This window comes from Spea bombifrons, chromosome 7 (genome assembly GCF_027358695.1).
Source record: "Spea bombifrons isolate aSpeBom1 chromosome 7, aSpeBom1.2.pri, whole genome shotgun sequence".
Classification (NCBI taxonomy): Eukaryota; Metazoa; Chordata; class Amphibia; order Anura; family Pelobatidae; genus Spea; species Spea bombifrons.
In genome coordinates this window covers 11439288-11465070 of record NC_071093.1, presented here as the reverse complement: position 1 = coordinate 11465070, position 25783 = coordinate 11439288, and the positions used below count along the sequence as shown (strand labels likewise).

Here is a 25783-nt window from a genome sequence, read left to right as displayed (position 1 = left end):
TTAACATATATAAAAACTACTTTCATGTCACTAACATTCAGCCCAGCACCTGACAATTCATCTATGGGTCACATACATTCCATCCCAAATCCATGATGACCATCTTTACTCCCTGGTGTCCCTTTCTAGAAGCTCAGTATGTTTGGTTTATGTGAATGCATCACAATGTGGCACAACCAAACGTCGGAATTATGTGTGCGCAAACAGCACGTCTGGCTCAACAAGAGATTGCAGAATGGCCAACCAGGGCTGAGCTGGCTCAAATGTCTCTTCCCGTTTAGTGTTTATGTCCTTGTGCATGTCCATAGAGTGTCTTTATGTAGAAGACAAGTCCAGCTACGCTCACATGCTGCTCCATGAGTCGAGTCTATTGTCTAGCTTACCCCCAGCTCGACTGACTTGTCACAACTGGCCTGATCGCTCAGTAGATGAAGCTGGTGGCATGTGTACGATGACTTTAAACAAAATACTGTTCATGCACAGTTAGCAAATCACTGGCTGACACTTTCACAATAAAAGCTGCCCCCCCCCCAGCATCCTCTATGCCTGGAAGTGAAAACTTTAATCGTATGATGGAAGTTTGTGACCAATTTTGCAATACACTTAGTTTCACCTCTTAGAAATAATGAAAATATGAAACAATCTGTTGCACTAACTCCATGGTGATACCTAAAAAAGTAAATAGTTAATGTAGAACTAACTGCTGTTATTATGATTGATGATCGCTAGGTAGCAAGCTTTAATATGGGCTTTTTTATTGGGAAGGGTAATTTTTCACTGAAAAATGCTGGCTTGACAGTCCAGATGGTTTACAACAGTGTGATGTGGTTGTGTTTTCCAGATACTAAATCTGTGATAGTCCTATACACACACGCAAGATGGAAAACAATATTCTAGGTTTTCTCATCAGACTTTGACCACTCCACATTTAGATCTCCCACTCACCGGTTACCACAAGCCAATTTCCTCTTACTCTCTAGTATCCTCTACGAGGGAAAGAGATATTCCAGATACCCGATAAAGCACCTACCTAATGTTGGTGGGCCCTTGCCACAAGTTATTGAATCAATCCACTATATATCAAAATCTTTATACTAAATAGCTAAATTTTTGTCATTTGGATCCTCAAATTATATTGGGTTGGTTAAATGCATGGCAGTGTTGCATGGTCCAATTTAAAAGAAAAGATGTTTCTCACACTAAGTTCATCTGGAATTTTAATTGTGGGAACACATCATGCTGTGTTATGCTATAGTTATGCTAAAACATCATATTTCACAGCATTCCTTGTACCACTGATTTGCAACTTCACGACCCAGACGGCCATATATTTACAAACTTACAAGCCTATATTTACTTTCCACCACCTCCTAACAGAATTAAAATTTACATTAAACTAGATTTTAATCCCAAAATGAATCTTCCTGACATTCTGGCAGGCTCAGTAATCATGTCTACCTCATGTCAGGATACCTACAAACTACACCCTTTCTAGACTTGCCCACTCTTCTCCTATAAAAGTCCACTTTCCACTCCAGGTCCAATCATTATTCTGAATATCAGATGCATGCCTCTCAATTATTGCTCTTTAGAAGGCCAGTCATAAACTGATGTTCAAATCTGTATTTCCCTGATGTCCCTCAGCATTGGAACGTTCAACAATGTCTTCAGCTTATCCAGACTCGACCAAGTGATCCTGATCCAAGCTGTCCTCGCCTACTGTTTCACTTCCTTCTCAACCACCGAATAGATTGTAAGCTCGCAGGAACATGGCCCTCTTCTCCTTTTGTACCAGTTTGTTACGGTTTGACTTTACATTATTCTATTGACTCTGATTGTAAAAGCACTACGGAATCTGCTCACACTGTATAAACTATTGTAATGTAATACCAAAGTCAAAATAGTAAAGAATAGAAAAGTTGTTTAAAAATACAAATGTGTGTAAAAAATCTCCAATTTTTTCATCTAAATAACAGCAACAAGCCACAATGTTATATTAGAAGTCTTGGAAAAGCCCTGTTCTCTAGCCATTGCCTCAAACCACACCACAAAAACAAAAGTGTCCTTATTTTGGTCAAATAAAAAGGTTACGAGGTATGACATGATTTCATCATCTCAAGCAAGGCTTCTGATCCTGGACCAACCCATGGTGCCAGTAATCCACAAAGCAAACTTAAAACCTACTTCTTTGGGTAACTGTATTCTGAATCATGCTGTTATTTGTATATACCATGTAGCGCTGGGGGGGGTATCTTGTCCATTGCGATACAGAAGGGAAGCTCCATATTCATCCTGCACTGTATACTACGGACACCTAGTGACAAGCTGAGATGTGACTGCCCAGCAGGCAAATGCCCATGGAAATTATTTAAACACGTTGGCATCTACACAAGCTTCACATGCTTATCCCTTCTCAGTGGGTGCGAGGCATGGCTATCACGCAGTGATAAGGGAAGCGCTTGTTTACATATTCAGAACCAGAAATACACATCACTTATGACAAAAAGAAATAAGCATTCCAAAAGAATTACTCAATCACTGCCAATCACGCACAGAGGAATCTACATAAGCCAACGAGTGGAGTGTAAAACGCGGAGGGCTTAAACTAAACAGTGAATTACTGGAATAATAAATAACTAAACAAGCAATTACAAGTGACTCACAGATTTATATCTGAAGTCTTATGAAGCGACATGCACAGAATGCACAATGGAGGAATCTGACAGCTTCACGTGAAAAATAACAACAAAAAAGCTAGTTTTTTTAAAGTAATTCATTCAGATCAAGGCCTCTGCTCTTCGCTTATGCTGTCACCAAACAACTGCCACATGCGTAACCACGCAATGCAGGTCATCCTCTACACCCTGTATGTTTAAAGAGGAACTGCAACACCTGAGCTATAACCATGAGGTGTCTTCGTATTTAAATGTTAAGTTATTCTGACATATATTTTCCAGGTATCACATTACATCTGCTGCTGCCAAAGGAATACCCGGGGCACTTAATGCGAATTTTAAACCATTTCCCATGACCCATCAGTGATGATGTCAGGCCAGACAGGAAGTTGTAACATTCTTGTTGTTCGCCGCCTACAGGCTGTGCATGAGCTTCTAGCATAGTACCGTATTTGCTCGTTTATAAGGACCCCCCAAAATTTTAATATTAATTTAGGAAAAAAAGAAAAAGCCTGAATATAAGACTATCCTACAGGAAAAAAAGTTTTACTGGTAAATATTAATTCACATGTAAAAAAATTTTACATGCATTTTTTGTTTTTATTTCCTTTTACTTGCCAACCTGCTCCCCAGTTATGCACATCTGCCCCAAGGCTTCTATGACAGAGCACCGGAAGGTCATGTTACACCAGCACTCATAGAAGCCCTGAGGGAAGTGCTGGGCAGCAGCGGAGGTTGTCTACACGCATCGCGCAGACGTTCACCAGCTGACACAGAGGAGGATCCAGCTCCCCTGGACCTCTATTTAAGGTCGGATTATAAGACGACCTCGAATATAAGATGAGGGGTATTTTTCAGAGCAAACCTTGTCTTATAGTCAATCAAATACACACACATACAATACATCCATGGATGGAGCAGTAATTTAAAACATACAGCCAGCTGGCTTATACCTTTTAATACTTTATAGCCTTTCAGAGGGCTTTAGTCCCACAGGGGGATACACTGGGAGACTAGAAAGGCCTCCCCCTGAGTATATTTATTCAGTGGTGTATTTCCCTTGGGTGCTGCCCTAGGCCCAACCAAGGGAAATGTCCCCAGCTGCCCCCTCTGCAGCCGGCATCCTGATTGCATTAAAAGGCCCCATCATATGACTGCGCCCTGTGTCTTTAACGCACACAGCGCCTTTTAATGCAACCAATGGAGTTTCTGCTGAGCCAGCACAGCCTCCTTGGCATAAGTCGGCCGGTCGGGGAGATCAAAGGTTGGGACATAAGGTATGTTCATCTTCCATTAATAGATGAGACCTCTGAGGTCCCAAAAGCCAATCACAGATTAGTCTATTTTGTCCTCAAAAAGGTATCCACTTTAAGTAAAGACTCCATTCTCAATCATTTGGACAGTGATTTTACACTATTACCTCTCAGCAGCACAATTCAATGAACTCTGAGCCATTTGTCTGCGAGGCAAACTCAGGGGTATTAATTTATTTTCTTCAAGCTGGAATTAAGAAATGCGATAACTCCTTATTAACTTGTAAGCAGTTAATTACTTTCAGGGAAAACATTTATGCTTAATAAACAGGAGGTTGAATTTTCTTATTACATGTCTGAACCTCGCAGTTCATTAGTGTCTGTTTTACAAACACTGTGTTCAAATTTATATTTCTTACTGGTTGACAATTACATTTGCATATCTTAATAAATTATACTATGATTATCGCTGATGTCCTCCTCGGTTACTTATAATTTAATAGTGTAAAACATTGATTTGTAGTTCACTGATTTCTCTGCTTAAACGGTGGCGGTCTTTAGGGCTCTCATTATGGAAATTAACAGTGAATTTGACTATTATTAAAATCTGTCAAAAGTATTATTTGGTCATGCGGGAGAGAAAAATTTTACAAAAAATCAGTAGTACAATAGTGAAAATGCAAGACAATTTCTAGCAGGTAAAATATTCTATAACAAGCAATTTTAGTGTAAATTAAAGCTGGAGCAATTATTGAAAGCAATTCAAATAACTTAGGTACATGTTAGTACTATGAATATTGCGTACCTGTATTTTTTTTGTTAAAAAATAAATTTTATATATATATATATATATATATATATATATATATATACAGAAGAGATCATGGGAGCAATTCAATATATCTGATTTGATACTTCAGTCTAGCTCAACAGTCAGTTCTGAGCAGCCGTTAAACCTGGAAAATGAGACGACGAAGTTACAGTTATTTTTAATAATCCTTAAACATGAAACAGTAAAGAATTCCTTGGGAGCCAATGTATCAGTGGTTGGTGTTGCCCCAGGACAGATCATGACATCATAATCCCTGCTCTATTTGTGCCTCAAGGAAGGAAGTGACAAGAGATTTGTGCTGGAAAAACACAGATACTAATTATAGTCATTTTTATTATCGATAATACTTAGTCCACATCATAAAATCTAATAGTCATGACAAAAAATACAAAACCATATTATCAATTACATTTAGATTAGGAATGGCTTACGAGAAGCATAGAAAATGAATGCACATTATCACTCAATAGCTTAACTTTGTCATAACATATGGCTGCTGGTTGTGTATCGTTTTAAGTAATGCGTAATAAGTTTATATACTACTTTAATTATTTTCCACTATTTTGTTTAATAACAGAGCTTGTCACAGCTCCTCAGTGCCATTGTGTGATCAGTTTAACGCCCCTTCCACTTTCTGAATCTGCACTGGATTTGGAAGGTAAATAAATAGGCTTTATTTTAAAAAATACAAGGAATAAATGGGCAACGATTTATTATTTTTATTTTTATTATTATTTATTTTTAAAATAATTATATTTATTCATACTATTTTTCGGTGGGTGCAACTATATCAAACCAACAAGGTTTCAACAATAACAATTTCTAACCCAATATAAAGTACACACCGAGCCATGATATGCAGTTTAATGCATATAATTGCTGAATGTAACCTTTCCATTAATATTTTTGCACATGCGAATGACTGATGATCCAGGTGCGTCCAACGGCTGGATATGCACGGCTGCATTTGCCCAGTGTGCCAGATGGTCAGTCCGGGTCTGGATTTGTTAGTAGGTGGAAACCTAAACTCTCCCTACATGGACAGAAGGCATCCATGTAAATGTGCACTTATAGGGATTTCCTAAATTCTACAGTTGTGAAAAAAGAGAATATACCCTCTCTGAATTCTATGGTTTTACATATCAGGACATAATGACAGTCATCCCGTTCCTTAGCAGGTCTAAAAATTAGGTGGAGATGTTTGGCCATAATGCACAAGGCCGTGTTTGGCGAAAATCAAACACAGTATATTAGCACAAACACCTCATACCAACGGTCAAGCACGGTGGTGGAGGGGTAACGATTTGGCCTTGTTTTGCAGTCGTAGGACCTGGGAATCTTGCATTCATTGAGTCGAACATAAACTCCTCTTTATACCAAAGTATTCTAGAGTCAAATGTGTCCGACAGCTAAGACTGACAGAAATTGTGTTGTGCAACAGGACAATGATCCCAAGCACACCAACACATCTACAACAGAATGGCTGAAAACGGCCCAGTCAAAGTCCAGACCTCAATCCGATTGAAATGCTGTGGCGGGACCTTAAGACAGCTGTGCATAAACCAATGCCCACAAACCTCTATGAACTGAAGCAACAGTGTAAAGAAGAGTGGGTCAAAATGCCTCCACAACAATGTGAGAGATTGATAAACTCATACAGAGAACAGTTACTTCAAGTTGTTGTTGATAAAGGTGGTTCTACAAGCTATTGAATCATAACATTTTCACACATGGCTTCTCCATTTTGGCTTTACTGTGTAACACTGTGTAATATGTCATATGCAGATTTTTATCTGAGGTTGTATTTACCTAATTTTTAGACCTGTTATGGAACAGATGACTGTTATGCCCTGATATGTAAAACCCTAGAATTCAGAGAGGGTGTACTTTCATTTTTATGACACACTGGGCTGTATTCAAGGCTGGAGAGAAATCTATGACAAAAATGATATAAAACAAAAAGAGAACCTGCGATGATTAATATACTGTGTGTATATATATATATATATATATATATATATATATATAAATGTATAACATAATACTGTTTTATCTTACTATTTGCATTGCAAGGATTGTTCATTAAATAATTTCAGGGAAATAACAGACAGCAAGATAAAACAAAATATATATATATATATAAGACACACAGAGGGTTAATAAAAGGATTAAGCAGTTTTTCGGCCACTTTATTGATTCATGTATAAGAAGCTACTGTATAAATGTAGTTAGGGTGTAGTAAAAATGGGTGCTTTCAAACATGTACTATAGGGGCAGCAAACTTATACTTATAACTTAAACTTGTCTTATACACAGAATAGCATGTTAGCAAGCATTGCATCCGTAATACTGCCGAGTATCTCCTGGTGTCTTGTACATAGTTGTATTGGGCTTGGCTGTTTTAACCCTTAGGGTACCAACAATTTCTTGCATACTCCTCTGGCATCGAAACAACTACCAGATAAAGATCTTCTGTTTCTATGTGAATCCAATACACATCTGAATGCGAAAGTCCAAATGCGAAGTAGCAAGTTTTTACTGCAGAATGCTCACCTTTTGTATTCTTGCTTTCTAGAATAACTGCAGCTGGTCTTTGTCATACGCAGCAGCAATAACCACGGGTAACATTCCCTGCTACCATACTGTTTAAGGGATGTTATCTTAAAAAAATATCTGATTCTAATTACCGCTAAATCAAAGAGGTTTTGCTGATTAGGTGGTGTTTTAGCCGTAGGGGCATCGGGAGACGTGGAAACACAGTCGAGGGGACTGTCATGAAGTAGGACTCAGAGGCTGAACACAGCTTTCTTTGAAATCCCTTGGGAATCCTGCAAGAGAAGGTCTAGAATTCCTTAACAGGGGAGATCATGTTTATCAGCATCAACAGTTCAGCTGGGCCACGATCCAGGTAGTCTGCTTGTCTAAGCTTGATGAAACATAGGCGCCATCAGGTAACAGTAGTGGCCAGGGAGGCTGCCAGTAAGGTGTAACTCAAAACGAAAAAATGATATTAAAATACCACGGTAACCAGGCCACTTCTTTCTGCAGATTGTAATAACTGTAAACCTGATGAAGTATACATGTAGTACGCTACCTGTACACTTTTAATATCTTCTCACACATATCATTTCAAACTGGAAAACGTTATAATCCAGACCGGAGGCAGCCCACGGGGACCATTCCATGTATATAGAGTGAGGGCTCTTAGATTTCCCTACTCGCTCCCTAACCGAACACAAGACCGCTCTCCTTATAAAGGATCCAAAATGAAATATTTCAAGAGACGGGGACTACAAACCCAACCGTAATATATATATATATATATATATATATATATATATATATATATATATATATATATATATATATATGCAACTTCAGATCCAACAATCAGTCCCCAAACATATATATATATATGCAACGGAGCAAAGCAGGGTCTTGTGTGTCTGGTGTTTATTAAGTTTGTTTTTTTAAATACGTAAACATAAATATTGGGGATTTCATCACACTATATGGCCATATATTGCTTAGCCCACCACTAAGTACCCCAATTTTGATAAGTCCTATCTAACCCATGGCTGCATTGCTTAATATGGAGCTAAATCAGTGGGACTGCAATGCCTTTTAACCCTTAAGGGGGGCACCTGTGTTGTAGGTGGGGTGCTTAACCCTGATGTCTGGTCAAAATTTATTATCTATTTATATGTTAGGTAAAGAATAAAAACCTCCCGTGAGAGGTCAGGCACTCCAGTACATTGGGTCCTTTAAGAAATGTCATGACCCAAGTGATCTGGGAATTCTAACCCCTTCAACAAAACAAAGGACCCCAGATTTATAGCTCTGCAGCTCTAACAAAATGGGAACAGGCATGTAACAGTGATTGTGCTGCTGATTGACCGAGCACTATAAATCCCTTTAGGAAGAATATCATCGACGGAACTAGACTTGTGATGACAGACACAGACCCTACCGAAATCCATCTACTGGGTAACCAAATGATGCCCTCTCCATCAACCTAACAACCGGGAGATAATGTTATGCTCATTACTATTAAACCCTTTGGCAGCCACGGAACTAAACAAAAAATAAAAAAAAATGTAAAAACAGATTCCAAACAGGACTATGATTTACTCCAAGCCAAAATCTGACATTTGTTGATAATCAACATTTACGAGAGGGAAAGTTTTATCAACTCTGAATTTACAACAAACGTGGAGGTAACTTTTACTTTTAGCAAATGAAAACAGCTTCTATTACCAATTATCTTAATTAAAATTATATATGAAACGAGAGCAATTTCCATCGTATGTAACTCATTGTTGAGACAGCGCTGTACGAATTGTTTGAAGTTTTAATCAAACAATTAAGTCACCAATTACTGTGATAAAATCAATATGGGTTTGGTAGTCATGTTCCAACGCAATGCTTAACATATTCCCTTTGGGCACATAATGGTTTATGCTACAAAATAGATGAAAAAAAGATATAAGAAATATAAACATCCATCAACAATTACAAATATATTACACGTTATTTCGATGGGTGCCCGAAAAAGGGCACTCAAATACAAGAAAATAAATCTAGGATATTATCGCTTTCCATTATGGTTATTATTTAAACATAAATATAAGGTAGGTCCAAACTGCATATGCAAAGTGGTTAAGGAGACAATACTCAACAGTTAGAAGCCTTTTATACCCCCCCCCAAAAAAAAAAAAAAATAAATCCACAGGTTGGTCCAGTGCTTTTATTTTAAATGCTTGTGGACAAATAATTTATTCTCTTTTTACCAATTATATTGCTGGAAGGTAGATGGAGAAGAATAGAACTATTGTACAGCCTGGGATAACAAAACAAGAGCAAAAAAAGAATTCGATGGCTTTAAAGATCTTAATCAGTCATTGGTCTCATCTTAGATTCAGGATAGACATATACCTATCCCATGCATTTTTAATCTCCCTTATTGTTTTAGCCTTTACCACTTCTGCAGGGAGGCTGTCCCCCCTGTGTACTTCCCTCTGAGACAGACCCACATGGCGTTGTTGGACATGTACATGATATGAAAGAGGATGTTTCAACATGGTCATACTTTTTTTTTTACAATGTTCTCAGTTGCATAAAGCAATGCTAGAGGATCACACACAGCCTCAGAGTTCTAGGTTTGCAGAATGTTGGTGGTCATTCAAGGACAATGCGGGGGGTTTAATGATATCAGGCAATGGCTGTCTCCTTTTTAAATCTACTGGAAAATGGAAGGGTTGCATTTAGGATATCCCATAATCTTTGCTTTCCGTGTTGGACCTACAGGAGAGAGGATCTATAGATCCATACGAATAGCTCATGGAGAAAAAAGCGTCCTGTTCTCCTTTGTATGAAGAACACAAAGCTATTTTATTTGGGCACAACCCAATAATTATTTTAACAAACACTTGTGTTTAAGGTTGACACGCCTATGGAAAAGAGGTCAAATGTGTCCATTTAGTTGTATTCCTTAAAACATTATTGGTGCACATCTCCAGCACGGTGGCTTCTATAGCTGTGTCCTGACTGCGAGCAACAGATAATCATAAGATTAATTGCAGAGAATTAAACTAAACTTTTACCGGGGGTATTTTTATTTAAATTAGACATGACTGACCATGGCACTGGCTGCAGTCACAAATACCAAAAAAAGTTTTAAAACAGCCGGCGGCAAAGATTCCGCAAGCTATAGCTACAGATAAACAACCAGATGGGCGAGAACCATGCGCAATCCCTGGAATTCCAGCTGCTCTGGACTCTGACCGCCCTCATAATTACAGCTGCCTGTTCCCGGTCACAGAACATTAAAATAGTTGGGTGAAGATGGTGACACACATATCTCACAAGTGTCCCCTTTAGTCAGGGACAGTAACGCAAAATTTGCTGGGTATGAGGGTATCACCGTGTTCTACAGTCCTAAAAGCCACAATAATGGGCATATAAATAGCAGAACATGGGTCTATAAGGTAAGTTGTGTAAATAAAACATCACTCTTCTTTTAAATGCTGCCATGGTTACAGGCTAACATTCTCGCTATAGGTTATATCAGGGGTGTAACAATCACGGTCGCAGGGGTCGCAACTATGACCAGCCCGGCACTCTAGGGGGTCCTGAGACCACCCCTTTAAAAGCCACTTACTGGAGGTAACAGAGTGTAGTGACCATCCAATAAGATATTCTCTCACACTCTCTCCCTGCACACTGTCTCATCCAGTATGCAGGAAGTGACATCACATCCATTTCCTGAATACTGGATCAGTCTGCACAGAGGGAGAGAGACACAGGCAAGCTGCTTAGAGGCTAAGATGGCAAAACCAAGCTGCTTGGGGACAAATATGGCTCAGGCTAGCTGGGGACAAAGACAGGCTATTTGGGGCTGTCTGGGAGCTGACAAACTGGTGGCAAATCTGGCACTGTGGGACACTTTGCTTAGTAAAGTCGGGAAGGGGCAATTTTTGCACCAGGCCGTGCGGTTTCTAGTTACACCCCTGGGTTATATGAATAACAATATATCAATACGTAACAGTGACACAAAATGCCTTGGTAAAGCCCCACCGCCTGTCCACACCCCCCAAATACAAGTGGCCCTGGGAAATGGTGGAAGGTACATATGCCCGCACGCCGACACACAGACTCGCGCATACACTCGCACAGATGTTGGATAGCACAATCACGTACTGGCGCTATATTCCTCTCCCGTTCCTGGAGCACCTATAATAAACGTCATGAGAGTAACAAGCAGACTTGAGACTCTTTATCTGAACAAAACAAAGGAGGCTTTGTTTGAAATTTTTGTATTGTTTCAGTATTGAAGAAAGTATAATCTTGGAAGCAAATAGAGCAATGGAGGAGAGGTCACCCACATCAATAATTTAGAAAAGTAGGATAAAATTTGATTATAAGTCAGCATCCCACAAACGTGTGATATTTTCAATGTAGTTTCATGGATATAATCACTGCCATACATAATTAAACAGCCTTGGACTTCTGTAAGACGTGATCTCGCGCTAATCAGTATGGTGGAATCATGTTTTTGTATTTCCTAATGCTAATTCTCAAATAAGTCCACTAGTGTTGGTTCTGAGGTTTCCCTCATCTGTATTATTATTTGTTTTATATAGCACCATCATATTCCATAGAGCTGTACAATGGGTTTCACGTCACTTCACAATTGCCATGGGTATGGAAAGCTGCCAGGTTGTGATGGCTGCAGATAACCGGAAAGCCGGACGCTACCGAGAGGACAGGTACTTTTATACCTGTATAATCAATGACCGTGATGGTTTCTGGACTCATTGAATATGCAGAAAACAGAAAAATCCAGAACTGGCAATACCTTTCATTCTTTTTATTGAACAGGGAGAGCAGGTAGACAGCGGCTGGGTAATAAAGCAGTGTGCTGATTGGACTAATGTGTTTGAGAATGATAAGAGTGCCAGGCTCACTGGCCAAGGCAAACATCCAATGCCCGAGGGAGCAGATACTTCTAGATGTATCCAGAGTGACAGACGGCAAGCGATTAGTAATCCTGCCATCCGCTCCTGCGACTGAGAACGCACTATATCGGTGACACGGGGTATACTCGGCTCTGTGAGTTACGTTCACCGTTACTTCCGAGAAGCTGTATATTAACACAGAAAGTCAGAACTGAGCACTAACAAGCGTCAGCACACGTACAGCGCCGATCACCCCGTTACAGCCTTCCCGTCACTTCTTACCTGACCGTATCAAACAGCTAAATACTTTCAATCCCGGCATCGCGAGAGGGTTCGGCCACATTGGAGCTCACGTGACCGCTACAACGAGAATGTGATTGGCCGAATGTGCCTGCCGGAAGTAAACGGGTTGCGGCGAGCCGATTCTGGCGCTGCTGAAGTACGGAGAGGGACGGAGTCAAAATTAGTTCAGTGAACGCAGTACCTGCCGTTACAGATCAGAGTCTGAATCATTTTAATATACGGGGAGATAATCTGTTATTTTTTTATCTATCCAACAACCACGCGCAGAATAACAAGAACCCGTAACACTGATCTGTGGCCCCTGACCTTATAATTTAAACGGATCTCAGCAACAGGAGCCAAACACTACCGAAAATTAACAGAACAATTATGTTATGAAGCCCCTTTTACCTTTCCATTGCGTACCTCCCAAGTGTCCCTATTTTCCCATAATTTCAAAGAGCTTGCTGGGTGTGAGTGGATCTCGGTGTCCTGCAGCCCTAAATGTTTTTAGAACGTGCCCCCCCACCCCAAAAACTCTTTAACAGCAGTTTGAATCTTTGGGAGGTTCCTCATTGCATTATGCCAAATTCCTTATCTGTTACTGCAATGTATCATTACTCCCTGTAAAAATTCCCTAAAAAAAATTAAAAAACCTCTAAAAATGTAATTGAGACAGAAAAAAAAGCAATAGTTCATGACGAGAATTCACAGAAATATCAGCAACCGAATAAAATGCACAAGACACAATTTACTACTGTTTATTCCACGTTAGTTAAGTGCTACTGGATGCATACAAACTGCTTCGTCTATGTATGGAAAACAGAAGTGTGATTCAACGCGAATACAAACCAGCTAAATAAATATATGCATTATGGATCAGGACTGCTAAAGGGACACCCAAGTCCCTCATTTCTAATGCACATCTCTGTCGTTTACGATGGACTGTATTTTACTGCATGCAGATCTGCGCATGTGTTCACCTTCCTCTTCACCTGCCCGCTTTTACCGAAAACCAGAAAGCATACTTAAGTATGCCGCGCGCATGTACATACGCTTCCTGCTTACGTAGAAGCAAACAGGAAGGAGAAATATGGGACAGAGGTATCTTTCACTGCAATAAAAGCACCCGCACCAACTGGAATTCAATAAAATTCAATGTGCACTGAAACATACAATGGGGTGGAGTGTCCCTTTAGGAGGCCATATAAGAAAACCCAAGAAACGGTACAAAAGAAAGTGCCAACGGAATAGATGGCGATTGGCATACCTTGGTGGCCTGGTTTACATTTTAAAACACTACCCTGATCCACATATTATGTTAGATATAATTCCCCTTCCAAGCATTTCTGTAATGGTCCAATCCATCTGGAATATAAAATGACTTAAATAGCCTAAACACGATTAATCAGAGATCTTAACAACAATACCACTTAGTGGTTTGAAAGGAAAACTACTTTCCCCTCCCGAGTACTCACTAATTCTAAGCCAAATCGAGGCATCACCTTGCGCTGGGTTTCCAGTCTGCGTGCTCTAAGGACATCTCCGACCAGCGTCTCAGAGTTTCCACAGAATTGTAACAGAATTAAGAGAATGCGTTTAAATTTGGTAGTAAATTGAAGGCTAAACTGTGTAGAAGTGCAATATTAAAGATACTGAACACTTTCGTACAGAGCGATGGAATGCGTTATGACTGAGCGAGCCGTTCCACTATCCGTCTGTATTCTGAAAGAAGTTGCTGATAGCTTTCTTCTAGTTGTTCATGCTGAGTATTTAGGTCTATTTGGTTCATCTGGTTGGTCAGTTCCTCTGGTTTTAGACATCTTCTCATCTTGGCCATCTCCCTTTGATTTTTCTGTCGACAGAAAAAAAAAAGAAAAAAAAAAAAGATTGAGATTATTAAACATTAAAGGTCAGATTACAGAGGAATAGACAGACATAGGAAAAATCAGTCCTGTCCGAGTTTCAGATCTGAAGACCGCTTGTATGAGAATTTTCAAAAGCTCCGGTGCTGGTCCTGACACCGTTACATTTGGATCTTGGAGATCCGGTATTTATGTAGCTTCTGAGTTCTACCTGGATTTTAAAACTACAGGAGTGTAACTTTGGAGGGTTCTCTGCTTTAGATAAAAGAAAGGGCTTCCTAAAGACATCTTGAGCCCATTTGGATTGATGACTGTGGCATAGACTTGATGCGGTTGTAATGTTTTCCATGTCCTAATGGACTAATATTGTGGTTTTCGCTTTACCATTTAGGAAAGTTGTAAGATCTTTGTTATATTCTCATCAGCATCAGTACCAACGAGGGGAACGTTCATCTCCTGAACTACAGCAAACCCTTCAAAGAGAAGCATGGTGGGATGCTCAGCATAACAGCCCAAGAGCGACTAACCAGTTACCCTTGCAACGACGGCTGTGCCTTTAATGCCATAAAGGGTCTATCTACAGATTATTAAAACGGCTATATTGTTTTCTTCTGTTTGCAGCCTCAGTAAGTCAGTTACACTCAGCCACCGCCAGCACTGAGCATCTCAGCTCTACACTGCTGTGTCGGTATTAGCATGGCAACTCATCACAGGCTGTACTCAAAAAGAAAACAATTTTAAAGAAGATTGTAAAACGTAAAAAAAACACCACATCATGATGGTTGTGCATGTACTGGATAAAACACTTATCCTGTACTACTATTCCTCTGAAGTGTTCTGGGAAAAGGAGATAACTAAATCCATTTCTAAAACTATTCAATTCTGCTCATTACGCCAAATCAAATTTAGGTCACACAGACAGACCTCGTTTTCTAATTTCAATACCAGTTACAAGACAGATTGCAAAGATTTTAAAGGCTGGAGAATCCAAAAGCAGAGGTGGTCATGGTCTAAGCACAAGAGTGTGATACAGTACGCGCAGGTGTGTGTTCTCAAATCTTAAAACAATCTTCTGTATTAAGACTTGCTATTTTTCCTGTAGGATATATATATATATATATATATATATATATATATAAATGGCGCAAACAAGTGTCAGGTTGAAAACGCAGGACTATACCTTGTACGGCCCAACAAGTCTCTTTTTGATTTCGAGTCTGTATGCCCTGGACTTTTCAGGATTACTCATATCTGTAGCACGTAACCGGAGGATCTCATAAACACGTCTTGCATGTTGCTGAAAATAAAATAATAGTTTTTATTTAGTTGTTATACTAAAAGAGGTTCCATCATCTAAATTAATCAAAAATGTATATATCCTTATCTTATTGACAATTACACACAGGCCTTGGCATTTCCTTTGTTAGTGGGAGAATGGCAGTTTCCTATTGGTTGTGCAAATAGCCAATAGAAAGTTTAAGATCAGGGGCATCAATTTTGGTATTTGCAGGGTTGACACATTTGGTTTATATGTAGGTATAAGGGTACCTCTCCCTTAGTGGGCTCAGGTCCCGCTCCCTCATGGTGCTCACACGCTGCTTGCGTCTGAGTGCTGGGAAATAACGTCATCTCCTCACGCTCAGACTCATTCTGCTTGGGGGGACTGAGGGAGCGTGGGCCAGCGGTTCTGGGCAGGGGTCCCTGTTACACAAAGTACAGTGCACCCCCCCTGCAAGACCCTAGGCACCAGGAAGTGATTTCTTGTCACCATGGCAACCTGGTGCCTGGGGTTGGTCAAGCTGATGGACAAGTTAACAAACAGACACACTTAGTACCGTAAATGATTAAAACTGTAACAAGAAATTACATATAAAAAAAACTGGGTGTCTGTTGCGTTCAAGTATCTATGAAGCAAAAATGCCACAAACTAGCCGTTTGTCATAATATCGAAACACTCGGACTGGATAATGTTTTTTCGCCAATTACAAATAACACGCAAGCTGCACGTAAACCTGCTAAACGTATGCCGTGTAAACGTTGTTAAGGTGGCTGTCCCCCTGAGAGAGGATAAGCGAAATGCGGCTATATTTCTGCTGGGTAGAATTCTGTGTAATTCTGCATGTTTTAGTCAAGTTTTGTTGTGGATTTTCTGATTGAGTGTTCTTTGTACATAGTTTTCCTTTATAGACAGGAAATCAAAACGACAAGATGTGATGAGCAAGTGCTGGTCCTTAATTTGCTTCTTTTAGTAGGTCATTAACAGGACTAATTAGGAACATGAAAATGCTAGATTTTTACCAAATTATCTCCTCAAACATACTGCAGGATTGAAATATATGCATCTGTTTCTTTATTGCCCTGGAGTTTTAAAGCGGTTTTGAAACTGAAACTGGCTCAGGGCTTCCTAATTATTTTAATCAATAAAACGAGTGATTATGTAACCCTATTAGCATTCTACACTGATTGCAAACATGCAAAACATATCTGTACATGTCCATACGCCGCACACGGAAAGCAGGGACACCAATTTGGAACTCGAAGAAAACTGGAGATGGAAAGACCAATGGGGTAAGGAGGTCTTTTTATTATCATTGGGGGGATTAATAAATATAATAAAATTGGATCAAAATAAAGGATGAGGTGGTATGCCATTGGGAAGTTATCCTAAGTGTCTGTAAATACCCTTGGGTTATACCAAGGGCTGTCACTGTGGAACGTGAAATATTCTATACATAGAAGCTCTTTTCAGACAGCAGCAGGGAACACAAATAAGTCTCCTTTTGGTTCATGAGTGGGTTATATCGCGTGGCATTTATAGAGGCTCTATGGGAGATGCCACGACTTATTTACTTGCTCAGGTTATAGTATATTATATACTGTATCGATAATGTGCTTGAATTCTTCAGCTTGACTAAAATATAGAGTATGTGATTACATACACATATTTAACATAATACATATTAACATACACCTGAATGTGTGTTTATGTCTTTTCCACTAAGTATCAAACTTTTCATGGAATGAGAACCAAATTCCCATGAAAGCCAAATAGTCCGGGGGTATACTGGAAAACTAGAAGCGTTAAGGAATTTATCCAAGTCAGCAGTATGGCGATATAAAACGCACTATAGTGTGTCCTCGGCAATCACAGCAAGAATAAAATACCTTATTTATCTTGAGTTTCTGTTGAGCCTCAGTCACCATTTCTTGGCTAAACCCACTTTGAAGATGTTCCGGGGAAAAACAAGGCAGATTCTGGCAGAGTTTAACAAGGACGTAGTCTCTGAGCCGGACAAAGTTCTCTGAAGGGTCTTCAGCTGGCGAAGGAAAAAAAAATTACATTTTTACTTTTTGTAATTTTTAACGTTTTTGGGAAAATATTTTAGATGAAGCATGGCTGTGGAAACAAAGCCTCTATTTCAAACACTTTAGATACCGCAAAACTAATCAGGGACAGCCCGTCGCTCCTTATCATCTGTCTTTATCCGACAGGTTTTAAGGACGTTCAGGTACGTCAGAAGTGAAGGAATTTACCCATGCATGGGATTGGCATAAAGCTATCCTTGATCTAAGACAAGACCAAGGACTGATTTAGGTCTGAGACGTTACAGCAAGAAAAATGAGCCGACTAGATGGGCTGAATCGGTCTTACCTGCAACGAAGAGCACAGGGACAAATTGTGCTTTTACTTTTTCAAAATAAAACAATACACATAGGTTTAAATGTGCTTTTAAATTACACGCTCACCGTCTTCCACTCTTGTCTAATCTGTTAACCAATTCTTTCATAGCCTCTAAGGCACAAATGCAAAGTGATTTTTTTTGGAGGTAAATCATTCGTTTTCTTTGTAAAGTGCCCAGTCAATGAATCAATTTGGATTCATGGCAGGTTTTGGATCGGCCGTCACACTTTGAGTTAATAGAAGGATGTGATCAATTTCTCAGCAATGCATTTATTGAAAAGAGTGATTTTTTTTGTTCCTAAAGCATTGGGGGGGCACGATGGCGAACAGACTTCGATATAGTATCCAACCAAAATCACTGCCTTTTAAAAGAGCAGCAGCATATGGAGTGGTTTTACACCGCATGCAGATTAAATGGGAAACCAATATGTACATTTTCATCTTTAGAGGCCATAACGCCCAAAACAAAATCTACAGAAACAGGTTAGCGGTATGTTTTGTTGCCCATGTGCTGAACATACTGTGGAATCATATTACCTGCTATCGAGACAGGTGTGAGACGTACGAGCATCTAATAACGGCAAAGTAAAAACTAAAGGCAAAGGCCAGCGTTTCTGCTACGGTCCCCCAGAATATTTCCTTTTTCACCTCTGCAAATATATGTCATAAATTGTGGGTTTGGAAATCATTCATTTGCCTGTTGATGAATGCTGGTGGGGAGTCTGACGCCTAATTATTTGGTTTTCCAAATAGCCCTGGGCCATAAAACGGCCTATAGGCTGCCGTGCAGCAGAGATGTCAGGGATCAGCCTCCTGGGGTGTATACAATGACCAGTGGCCTCCAACCTGGAGGTAATATCTGATGCGACAATGAGTTAATGGTCCAACTCGCCACTGAAGTGTATATGATATGAGCATTTTAGTTAATTTTACTATTTGTTTGCCTTGGCAGTAAGTATTACGGGATTAGGCGATTAGTCTCTTACCTTGGTTGTTTTATTAGGTAACTGGGGTCACAGGAGTGGACCTGTACCGACCGCAACAGCCATCAGTTACACATTATGAGCCCACCCGTTTCAGTTTAGAGGAATATATGAACTAGTAAGATGTACAAATCGTCTACTAATTGAAAAGGTATAAAATAATCCCTTTAAACATTCAAAGTCGCAATTGTGCACCATATATTTGGGTGAAAAAAAAATAATTTCACTGAGCAGTCATTTTGCCTGCTTTAGGTTTTATGGAGTTAATTAGGTAGACATATTTATACGTATAGGCGTCAGCATTTTATACCTATACATTGTAAACTTATTGGTCTACGGCTCTAACAGCTCTTCCAACTTTTTATAAGCCATTTTCGAGAAACCAGAAAAATACAAAATCAAAAGTGAAATAGAAAAATAAGGCTGTGTTTTAATAGATGCAGAGTTTTGAAAAATGAGAATAGACCCCATTAAATATATGTAATGGGCTCTTTCATAATAGGCAGGACCCACTGACACAGCTGCCTGGGAAAACGAGTCTGGCTAGCATTATTCCAAATCATTAGCCACTCCATTGTACTGTAAGCACATAAATACCCCCAATTTCAAAGGCAGGGAAACAAAAGATTTAATTGTTCAAAGAAAGCCCGAACTTGTTCACTGCCAAGTTATTATGGACCTCTTGGACATTTTAACCCTTGCAACACCTTTTTAAATCAATGCTGACTAACAGCACCGGCTAAATATGTTTACAACCAAAGCACAGCTAGAAAAAAAAACATGCAACCTGTATCATGCAACCTATTAAAAAAATTATATCATTTGACTGCTTAATAGAGGCCAAAAATATCATTCACATTTACTGTTACATATTATTAATTATTGTTTTACATAGCGCCAAAGTCATCTCTATTACTTAAAATTTCTTTCATTGGAAAAAATATTTTAGCAACTAAAATAGTACTATATATTACATAGTCAAATAGACTGGGGGGGGAGACATAGTCCATCAGGTTTAACCACTCCACAAACCCATATTATTTGATCCAGAAAGCGGCAAAAGTCAGTAATGTCATCCCAAAATGGGAAAAGGTTCCTTCTCTACTCCAAAGCAGTATCACTCACCCTGGATGAACATTAATAGATTACATATCTATTAAAATACTTTGTTACACATCCAGTCTTAAAAATTAAAACCTGTTTATATAGATCCATCTTCTATACTACGGTGTCTAGTTATGTTTAAAGAAAACGTATGGTGACCAGATGCTAAAATGGCCTGATGTATGTATGTGTAATATATTATCTCTATATAATGTATGTATGTATGTATGTATGTATGTATATGTTACTGTGAAAGACCGAAATTGGTGAATGTCGACTTTCACCGGTGAATGTCAACACATACCAAATACGTTGGTGAAAGATCGAATATTTCATTTCATGATATGATATTCGGACACTCACCGGTGAATGTCGACAATCACAGATATGCTCTGGTGGAGGTCGAAAAGAGTACATTCGGACCCTCACCGGTGTATGTCGGAGACAAATAGGCGACTGGCTTTCTCCCGCTGCTGTCAGTCCGTATGCCAAATCCTCTGTTCTGCTGTCAGTCCGTATGCAACTCCCGCCAAATCCTTTGCTCTGCTGTCAGTCCGTATGCCAAATCGTTTGTTCTGCTGTCAGTCCGTATGCAACTCCCGCCAAATCGTTTGTTCTGCTGTCAGTCCGTATGCCAAATCCTTTGTTCTGCTGTCAGTCCGTATGCAACGTTTGATGGTGCGAGTAACGTTTTCTACATTTTTTACGACACCCTTATTTATAATCAATGGATACCGCAGTGAATCGTGATCTTTTTCTTGAAAAGTTAAATGCATTAATTGCGGAAAAACGAGAAGACAATTGTTTTTATTTTTCTCAAGAAAAGTACTCTAAAATACTTTCTGAAGTGGTTTCTGCTAAAACTAAGTGCAATACACCTTTGGATTACAGACGATTAAAACGTTTTGATGTTTTAAAAATTAATGATGAAGAGAAGTTAATTGTACCATTAAAACAAGGAGACACGAATATCCAGTATTATGTTACCAATGAGGAATTGTTCAGTATACTATATGAAACTCACACCAGAATAGGCCACGGAGGAAGAACACGTATGCTGAAAGAATTGCAAGTTAAATACAAAAATATTACGTATGAAGTTGTCATGTTGTATTTAAATTTATGCAAACAGTGTCAAATGAAACACAGTGCACCTAGGAAAGGTATTGTTGTGAAACCAATGGTCAGTTCTGAGTTAAACTCAAGATGTCAAGTTGATCTGATAGATCTACAGTCAAACAGCGATGGCGAATATAAATTCATAATGGTTTACCAAGATCATTTAACTAAGTTTGTCCAGCTACGACCTTTGAAAACTAAGAGAGCTGAAGAAGTAGCGCATCACGTTCTTTCAATATTTTTAACATTTGGTGCTCCAGCAATATTGCAATCAGATAATGGTAGAGAATTCAGTAATCAAGTCATATCCGAACTATGCGCTATGTGGAAAGATGTTAAGATAGTCCATGGAAAGCCTCGTCACAGTCAAACACAAGGCTCAGTTGAAAGGGCCAATCAAGATATACAGAATATGCTATCCGCATGGATGAACGATAACGATACAAATAAATGGTCAGATGGTTTACCCTTTGTACAATTTGCCAAGAACACTACATACCACGAAGGAATACGCCAAAGTCCTTATGAAGCCATGTTTGGCGTTAAGGCTAAAAGAGGCATAGCATCGTCTTTTTTGCCTAGCGAACTAATCGCAAATATTGAAACCGAAGAACAACTCAAAGAAATTGCCAATACTTGTGAAACCGAAAAACAGCATGAAGAAACTGTTGATACTTCTGAAAAAAATTTGTGCGGTGGTCTTTCGGAAAACCATATTTCAAGGAAAAATATTGAAGAGGACCTGCATTCTACTACGTTTCCACATCAAGCTCTAACTGGAAAACACGAGTTAATTTCAAGAAAAAGAGCGGCCGCGAAAGAGAATCTTGTACTGCAAGCAAACAAAATGTTACGCACCTCACAAAAACAATTTCCTCCTGCTCAAATTGGCGATAGTGTACGAATACAAGTGCCTGATGTCGACCGTGGTCGTACAGATAGCCGAAATGTGTTAGCGGTTGTTGTTGGGATAGAAGACTCCGACTTCTATAAACTGGCAAATAAAAATGGTACCCTCAAGCAGCTTTACACACGTAACCAGTTCGTAATTTGTAAAGAAAAGTTACTTTCCATAAATGAGATTTCGGCTCAAGAAATTTCGCTGAGAGAAGCAGCTGCAGCTAATTCGAGAAGCGGCGGGCAAGGCTATACACGCTGTCATTGCAAAAGGAAGTGTTCCACAAATAAATGCAGTTGCAAAAGCAAGGGACTTCTGTGTAATTCAAAATGTCATAATAGTTTCAGTTGTTGCAATAAATAAGTTAATGTAGTTGCAAAAGCAAGGGACTTCTGTGTAATTCAAGATGTCATAATAGTTTCAGTTGTTGCAATAAATAAGTTAATGTAGTTGCAAAAGCAAGGGACTTCTGTGTAATTCAAAATGTCATAATTGTTTCAGTTGTTGCAATAAATAAGTTTCTAATCACATAATTGAATCCTTTTATTATCACCCTTGTGATATTTTATCGCCGCTGAAATACGGAGAAGAAAATAGAAATCTCCGACATTCACCATTAGTACTTGGTGAATGTCGACATTGGCCGGTGTAAGTAAGAAATAAGGGTATTTAGCAATTATTTTGGACATACACCAAGCGACTATGTGAATGTTGTGACTTGATTACTGGACATACTGGACATACTGGACATACTGGACATACTGGATTACTGGACATACACCAAGCGACTATGTGAATGTTGTGACTTGATTACTGGACATACTGGACATACTGGACATACTGGACATACTGGATTACTGGACATACACCAAGCGACTATGTGAATGTTGTGACTTGATTACTGAATTAGATCTATCAGATCAACTTGACATCTTGAGTTTAACTCAGAACTGACCATTGGTTTCACAACAATACCTTTCTTAGGTGCACTGTGTTTCATTTGACACTGTTTGCATAAATTTAAATACAACATGACAACTTCATACGTAATATTTTTGTATTTAACTTGCAATTCTTTCAGCATACGTGTTCTTCCTCCGTGGCCTATTCTGGTGTGAGTTTCATATAGTATACTGAACAATTCCTCATTGGTAACATAATACTGGATATTCGTGTCTCCTTGTTTTAATGGTACAATTAACTTCTCTTCATCATTAATTTTTAAAACATCAAAACGTTTTAATCGTCTGTAATCCAAAGGTGTATTGCACTTAGTTTTAGCAGAAACCACTTCAGAAAGTATTTTAGAGTACTTTTCTTGAGAAAAATAAAAACAATTGTCTTCTCGTTTTTCCGCAATTAATGCATTTAACTTTTCAAGAAAAAGATCACGATTCACTGCGGTATCCATTGATTATAAATAAGGGTGTCGTAAAAAATGTAGAAAACGTTACTCGCACCATCAAACGTTGCATACGGACTGACAGCAGAACAAAGGATTTGGCATACGGACTGACAGCAGAACAAACGATTTGGCGGGAGTTGCATACGGACTGACAGCAGAACAAACGATTTGGCATACGGACTGACAGCAGAGCAAAGGATTTGGCGGGAGTTGCATACGGACTGACAGCAGAACAGAGGATTTGGCATACGGACTGACAGCAGCGGGAGAAAGCCAGTCGCCTATTTGTCTCCGACATACACCGGTGAGGGTCCGAATGTACTCTTTTCGACCTCCACCAGAGCATATCTGTGATTGTCGACATTCACCGGTGAGTGTCCGAATATCATATCATGAAATGAAATATTCGATCTTTCACCAACGTATTTGGTATGTGTTGACATTCACCGGTGAAAGTCGACATTCACCAATTTCGGTCTTTCACAGTAACATATATATACATACATACATACATATACACACATTTATTGATCAATATAGCGGTCATGTAATTAATTACTACACACTCACACATACATATCATTAAAAAACAAACTCAGTGTCAAAACTAACATGTTTAACATCCCTTTAATTGTAAGTATTGGAAAGGGTCTGATTCTCATTGTGCTGCTGTGTTTGTTCTGTGATTTGGGAAGTATTATATATAAATGTACGAATTACAAATAGATCTGTTTGGTATCTTAAGGAAAAGGCCTACTTGAAGCGTTTGGTTGCCTTTTTTCATCCCATATACTGTATTTTTTATGATGGGCAAACGGGGATGCAATTATCACAACTGTAAAACAAATCCTTTCCCTGAGAAAAGAAAAAAATCTCAGACGTAAAGCTAAATGTTTGAGGCCTTCCTCTTTCAATGCATCTAATCCCCACTTTTGGCCATTCAGATATGTAATAAACACTTAAGTAGCACTTAAAATGTGCATAAAAATAGCTCATGCATGTTAATCGCTCCAAAAAGGTTCTACCTTTGCAACAAAGCATATGCAGAATTTCAACGTGTTTCATGCTATTCTTCTCCTTCCTTGCATTTCAAGCTGGCGGCCAAAGGTGCAGGCACTCCCCACTTTGTAAAGTATAGGGGGCACGCTGCCACAAAGCCATTCAAACCGATCCATACACAAAGAGAACGGGAAGGGTTTCAAGAGTCTTTTCTGATTGTGCAAGGAAAAAAAAAAACATGCTGGTCGGGAGGAGGTATTCGGGGCAGACATGCAGGTGCTAGAACATCTAAATATTCATGTACGACTGCACAGAAATATTAGATATATATATATATATATACATATATATATCTACGTATAATGCATAGCTTAACATGTAAGGAGACTGAAGACGTGATTTAAGTTTATATTATGAAGGCCATTTAAAGCTCTTCCTACAGGAGAAGCTCAATGGGGTTGGATCTTCATAATGTATAAAAAGCTGAAACACAACTCTGCCCTTAGTGAATAAACTCCAAAATAGTATACCCTGGTAAATAAATAGATTAAACAAATTACATATAGTGAAGCAGTTTTAAGCACAGAGCTCCTCGTAAGGCCCACTGCATGCATCTATTCTACATAAATAATTCTTCAACTAAGTCTATAGAAAGGTTTCTTGCCCTTTCAAATGTTTTATTTAAATCACCTTTAGGTCACATTTAAACAGAAATCACACACAGCTCATGTTATTATAAAATCCGAGTGTATCTCATCCTGCGATCGAACGCCTGCGTATCCTAGTGCTATTTTTCCATGTGTGTGATTACATCATACGGATATCACGTCAGCAGCATGATGTAACCAAAAAGAAATGCACAATCCAGCCTACAACCCAAAGCGCGGAGCCCACGACAAAGCATTTAGCGCTGCGATAGAATTTCATAGAAATGGAGAAACTCACCTCCATGTTAATTACCATCACATCTAATATTAGCTGGAAGGATTAACACTTTTAGGAAGACGCAAGCAGAAAATGAAGCGGTGCCATAAAGAAAACTACAGCTGTGTGTTTTATGGTCACCTTGGTGCATTCAAACCTATAGGTTATGCTTGTGTCTTGGTGCAGATGGCATATATACAGACATTAGGAAACAATGTTAAAAATTGTGCATGGACCAAAAAGCAAAGCTTCTTAACTTGTTTTTACAAAACTCCCACCAACTTCTATTATTAGCTTTCTATTAA

General features: G+C 39.0%; 2 protein-coding genes and 1 non-coding gene across 4 annotated transcripts in view; all 3 read right to left on the bottom strand.

The window, feature by feature from the left end:
* The window catches only part of METAP1D (methionyl aminopeptidase type 1D, mitochondrial), a 56063-nt gene extending 43484 nt beyond the window's left edge, over positions 1–12579 (bottom strand). For both annotated transcript variants that reach the window (XM_053470501.1, XM_053470502.1), the window contains exon 1: positions 12500–12579. In XM_053470501.1, coding sequence (XP_053326476.1) covers positions 12500–12560 — 61 coding nt within the window. In that variant the 5' untranslated portion in view covers positions 12561–12579. The remainder of the gene's footprint in view (positions 1–12499) is intronic.
* Positions 12580–13244: 665 nt separating this feature from the next.
* HAT1 (histone acetyltransferase 1) overlaps positions 13245–25783 on the bottom strand; it is a 29982-nt gene continuing 17443 nt past the window's right edge. The window contains exons 9-11 of the mRNA XM_053470500.1: positions 17530–17681; positions 15545–15661; positions 13245–14354 (exon numbers count right to left, since the gene is read on the bottom strand). Coding sequence (XP_053326475.1) covers positions 14187–14354; positions 15545–15661; positions 17530–17681 — 437 coding nt within the window. The 3' untranslated portion in view covers positions 13245–14186. The remainder of the gene's footprint in view (positions 14355–15544; positions 15662–17529; positions 17682–25783) is intronic.
* Positions 14983–15080, bottom strand: LOC128502494 (small nucleolar RNA U6-53/MBII-28). Its single transcript, XR_008355127.1, has one exon. It is a non-coding gene; the product is annotated as a small nucleolar RNA U6-53/MBII-28 (small nucleolar RNA).